This window comes from Eurypyga helias, unplaced genomic scaffold, assembly GCF_000690775.1.
Source record: "Eurypyga helias isolate BGI_N326 unplaced genomic scaffold, ASM69077v1 scaffold9773, whole genome shotgun sequence".
Classification (NCBI taxonomy): Eukaryota; Metazoa; Chordata; class Aves; order Eurypygiformes; family Eurypygidae; genus Eurypyga; species Eurypyga helias.
The window spans coordinates 65,812-70,729 of NW_010240528.1; the positions used below are offsets into that span (position 1 = coordinate 65,812).

Genomic DNA, 4,918 nt, shown 5'->3' on the forward strand with positions numbered 1-4,918 from the left:
TTTTATTGTTGCTGTTACTCTTCATGGCTGGGGGTGGAAAGATAATCTTTCACAGACTGATTCATTCTGTTGAGTGTATCTGCAAAATACCATGCAAGATTCTTGCTCCAGTTAGTCTAGAGATCTTTTGTGTGAGTGACAGCTCCATTTTTGCCTATTTTTTTTAAGTATATATAGAACTGGATGATTTTATGGCATTCCTCACCATTTTTGAGGCTTATATCTAAATTTTTTCACACGGTGCCTGAGATGGGAAGGGAAATTTCAACCCTGAAACACTTCTTTTTTTGGGGCCAGGTACGTGAAATGACTCACAAATCCCCTTTCATCATGCAGGAAGATTAAGTTAGAAAGGCAGTACCGTTGCTGGAAGTGCCAGGTAGTGCAGGAACATTGTACACAGAGGTGCGTGTGGTGCCGGGGTTGTCCTAGTTAGGAGAAGCCGTTTTGCAATCTGGCTTTCACTGCCACTTGCGACCTGTTTTCATTGAGAAAAACGTGAGGTAAGCTCACAGTTACTTAGTGACTCTCATTTTGCTTTGCGTTAGAATTAACACGTCGGCTGCTGTGTTTTCCAGATATCAGAAATGGACCTGAAGGCCTTTGGAGGCGGCATTGATGTGAAACCCGGAACACCACCAGTTACTGGTCGAAGTACTACTCCAACCTCCAGTCCCTTCCGGTAAGTGTCTCAAGATCAAAAATTCCTTGAAATCAGTGCCAGAAAATGTTACCTAGTCACACAAGAGCAGCCAGTTCTGAGTTACAAGGTGAGGGGCTACTGGTACAAAATCAATTGTTGAGTTGTAGCTTCAAAGCAGCATTTGAGTAGGTCATCACATCGCTATGGTTGACGTAGCTCTGAATTAAAGTATCTTCTGGATTAAAGGAAGCTCAGGTCATGTAACATGCCGTGGGATTGTACCAGGAAGGCACAGAAGTGGCAGGGAAGGTGTATTTTGGGGTGAAACTCTTAAGACAGTATATCTGAACTGCGGTCCTCAGAGTAAGAACAACTTAAAGGCTTACCCCAGTTGTGGCAGCAGCTCTGTTAGGGAGCTGAGAGTTGTTGCAGTAAGCTGCTCACAGGTTAGATGAGCAAGCTGTTCGCAGGGTTGCCTGGTTAATTGGCAGCATTAACGGAGTCTTGCTCGTGCGCAGGTGGACGTCACGGTACGTCTGTTGGGCCGCTTGTGGGTGAAGTTGTTAGCGGGCTGAAGGAACTGGGAAACGGAGCTTCGCCACAGGGCGATTTATTCCTTGAAAGCTGTGCTCGTGTGCAGAGCAGCAGTCGGGTGGCTTTTGTGGGGGCAGGCCGACGGCACTGGGGCTTTTCTGGGGAAGTAGAATCGAGTTTGAACTCGGGGCTGAAGTCATCCCTCCAGCACTCCACGTGAGGAAAAATAAGTGAAGGGGGATGAGGAAGAAGCAGCTTGAGTTTGTGAGCATCTAGGACAATGGGCTTGATGGTATTTATCTTGGAGATGCTACACGAGATGCTGGGCTTATCGAGCTTTTGCTCTTTGGTGTGGAGGTGCTGGGAAGACTGACAAAAGCATAATAGATCTCGAGTTCCACGTGGAAGCAGACTGACTTACGCTTACCAGAGGTTGGTGTGCACTGAGTTTAGCTGGCTTCCTTGCCACTGGTGCTCGTTTTACATTAAGTGTGTCACCCACACGCTCTGCGTGAGCCTCTCCGAGGGCTGCCTGGTGCCTTCCCTCAGTCTTTCAGGCTTCATCCGGTTCATGGTGATTCAACGCCTCTTAAATGTTTCAATGGAAGGGGGCGGTGTTAGCCAAATAAAACAGGGGGATGCCTCTTAAATGTTACAGTGGGGAATGGTGTTAGCCAAATAAAACAGGGGGAGAGCGTTTCCTGGGAATTCTCGGGATGGGGTCAAGTGCTTCTTTGAAACACTTGGCAACAGGTTGGAGCTTCTGCTGCACGTGCCCCTTGTGAGACGCTCTGAACTTGAGGTGACAGAGCAAACAGTGTGAAGGGGTAGGACTGAACGTGAGATAGTGGGAGCTTTCAACATCGGTGTTTGCGTTACAAATGCTTTGGGAAGTCATGCAGACTTTACCCCGGAATCTTTCCATATCCTTAGTATTTCTGCCTATGGCTTTCTTTGTATTCTGAAGTTCTGAGTGTGTTTGCACTTGAAACCAACAGGACATACAGAAGAATATCTGATCTGATACCAGCTTCTCTGAGAGATTACCACATGCACAGAGTGCTGAATTTCTAGCCAAGTTGTAGCTAAAGGCAGAACCATCCTTTGGGTGAGAGCGGGGTGATTCTGACTGGCGTTCTTTCCTTCAGGGCCAGTTCCACAAGTCCTAACAATCAGTCCAATAAGATGAACAGCATTGTCTACCAGAAGCAGTTTCAGTCAGCAGCTGCCGCTGTGAGAATGACCCAGCCGTTTCCTGCGCAGTTTGCGCCCCAGGTAGGTGACTGCCGGCTTCCTGCACGCAGGTCTCTCGCTCCCTCTGACCTGGTGACTCTGACTCGGCTGGGTTTCCTCGGGCTTTACCATGGGGAGGTACAAAATGGAACCTTTAAAATGAAATGGTGCGAGAAAATTCGATTTCGGGTTCAAAACCAAAAAAATACACCCCCTCTCTGATCTTGCTAGCTAGCGGTGCAGATTTTGTGGTGTTTAATTTTGACAGTTCTGCGTGCACCGAGGGATTTAACACAAGCCATGCGGGATGTAGGGCAGCCGGCGGTTCGGCCGCCTTCCCCGGGCAGCTGTAATGCACCTCATGGTTTGCCGGGGGAAGGGGAGAAGCGTCGTGGGTCCCTGCGTGTGTTTGAAATGCTTGAGGAGAACGGTCTGCGGTGGTTTTGAGACGCAGCTCTGGAGTGTGGACGGAGCAACTCAGGTTGGAAGGGATCTCTGGAGGTCACGCAGTCCGTGGACAAGCCGGGCTTCTGGCGTTCCAGGGAGCGCAGCGCACAAGGGTGGCGCGTCCCTGTGAGAGGTGACTGCGGCCAGGCAGCGAGGGAAATGTAGCCTCTCTAAAAATCACAGGGTATTTCTGGCTTGCTGTATGTGGAGCGTTTGCCTGCAGGGCTTGGGATGTGATTTTTGAGTTGCCACTAGCAGAAACTGCCCAGCCTTTCCAGGGCTGCCTTTCCCTCCGCTGCCTTGCCTGGGTCTTCCCCCTTTTCAGTCCTCGGTGCTGCTTTCAGGCACTGCAGCATGACGGAGCTCGGGTTTTTTCAGCCTCTCTTAGCATAAAAGCCTATTTTCTTGTCACCTCTTTGATAGCAGAACAGCAACTTTTTCCCCTTTAAGATAATGCCAACGTGCAGTCAAGTTGGCAACTTTCTAATTGCGCAATGTCTCTTCTTGTTGTTGTTTTTTCCCCCCCTTAGATGCTCTCTCAGCCTAACCTGCTCCCTCCATTGGTCAGAGCCCCATATACTAACACCTTCCCAGCGCCTGTTCAGAGGCTGCCGGTAGCGCTGCATAGTCAGATGCCGTCTCAGATGACCACAGGCCTTGCGAGCCACCCTCGTTTACCGCGTGTGGCCCGAGGTCTTTGTGGATCGGTGTCTGGAGCCAGAGGCAGTCAGGCCCAGGCCGCGATGAAGGCTGAACGAGACGTGAAGGTTAGTATTTGAACAGCAGCGCTGCTCGACGCCCGTTCAGTCTTGACAGCTTGTAGGGCAGGGACGCTGTCTGCAAATCGTGTCGGAGTTAAAGACGCCTCTGGACCCGCGGCTGGTAGCCGGGCTGCTAACAGCTGAACGCAGACCTTCTCTGTGGCTTTTTTATAGGGATTTTAGACTAAAAGATGTGTTGGGAGCTGTCTGGTGGTCAGCAGCTGTGAGGCTGCCACTGCTCCAAAGGCCATCTGACAACGAGATTTCCAGAGCCTGGATTTTTTTTGAAGAAAGCACCGTTTCCTACAAACTCGGCTGTTAGCTATCACTCCCCAGCTCTGAGCAGCAGCACAAACCCTCCTCTTGCAGCCCGCCTCGCTCCTCGCCGACCCTGGAGACCCGTGACCCAGTGGTTTGAAGCGTGGTCAGTTCTCTGCGGTGGAACGCAGTGCCGTGGTGCGCTCCGCGGAAGAGGCGGCTGCGTTTCAGGGGCCGGGTCATGGAATGCGTTAAAGCGCTTCGGGACCCTTCAGGTTGTGGCAAACCCTTCCCACCAAGGTGGGACGGCTGCAGGGACACGGCTGTACACGCAGCCCGTTTCCTGCAGAGCTGGTTGCCTGCACGAAAAGCTGGCACGAAGGAACTCCTCCGTCTCCTGTCGGTCACCGTTACCCGCCCGTTGAGGTGGAAAAGGAGAGCGTGTGTTTCTCCTGGCTACGTCGGGTTGTAGGAGAACGGGTTACCCCTTAAATTCCAAGTCTTTGGTCCGTTTAGTTTTCTACCACCGGTGTACTTGCCAGGTGTTGCTCAGCCTGTTGTCATGAGCCCGTCGGGTTAATTGACTCTAGCAAATACTGACACGCAGTCCTGGATTTCCGGATCCCCCTGCAAAAGAGCGGGGGCCCCCCTGCCACGCTTGGCTACTGGTGGTCAAGCCATGCAGCCTTAACCCCTCAGAAGCAGCTGGCCGGCACGGGGCCACACGGACAGACGAGAGGTCCCACAGCGCGTAGCCAGGAAGGCTTCGCCTCGCAGGGTGCCGGCAGGGCTTGGAAGAGGGATCTGAAGGGAGCCGGCAGCGGTTTGTGCTCCTGGAAGCAGATACAGCTTCAGCTGACGTGTGCCTTGACCCTTGCGTCCCCACTGCAGGCTCTGAAACGTGTGTCCGGAGCAAGGCGGGGGAATTTGGGGTGCTCGGACGAGGTTCTGCTGCTGTGATGCAGACGTCCAGCCCGCGCGGCGGGAGAGGGGACAGCTGGCGCGGCCCTCGGCGCCGACGGTAGCGTCGGGGCACGGGCAG

General features: G+C 52.5%; 1 protein-coding gene across 1 annotated transcript in view; it reads left to right on the top strand.

Annotated features, from left to right (window-relative positions):
• The window catches only part of PRRC2C (proline-rich coiled-coil 2C), a 52,951-nt gene extending 48,115 nt beyond the window's left edge, over positions 1–4,836 (top strand). The window contains 4 exon segments of the mRNA XM_010148466.1: positions 579–682; positions 2,326–2,452; positions 3,388–3,624; positions 4,513–4,836. Of these exon segments, the coding sequence (XP_010146768.1) occupies positions 579–682; positions 2,326–2,452; positions 3,388–3,624; positions 4,513–4,836 (792 nt within the window).
• The last annotated feature ends 82 nt before the right edge of the window (positions 4,837–4,918 follow it).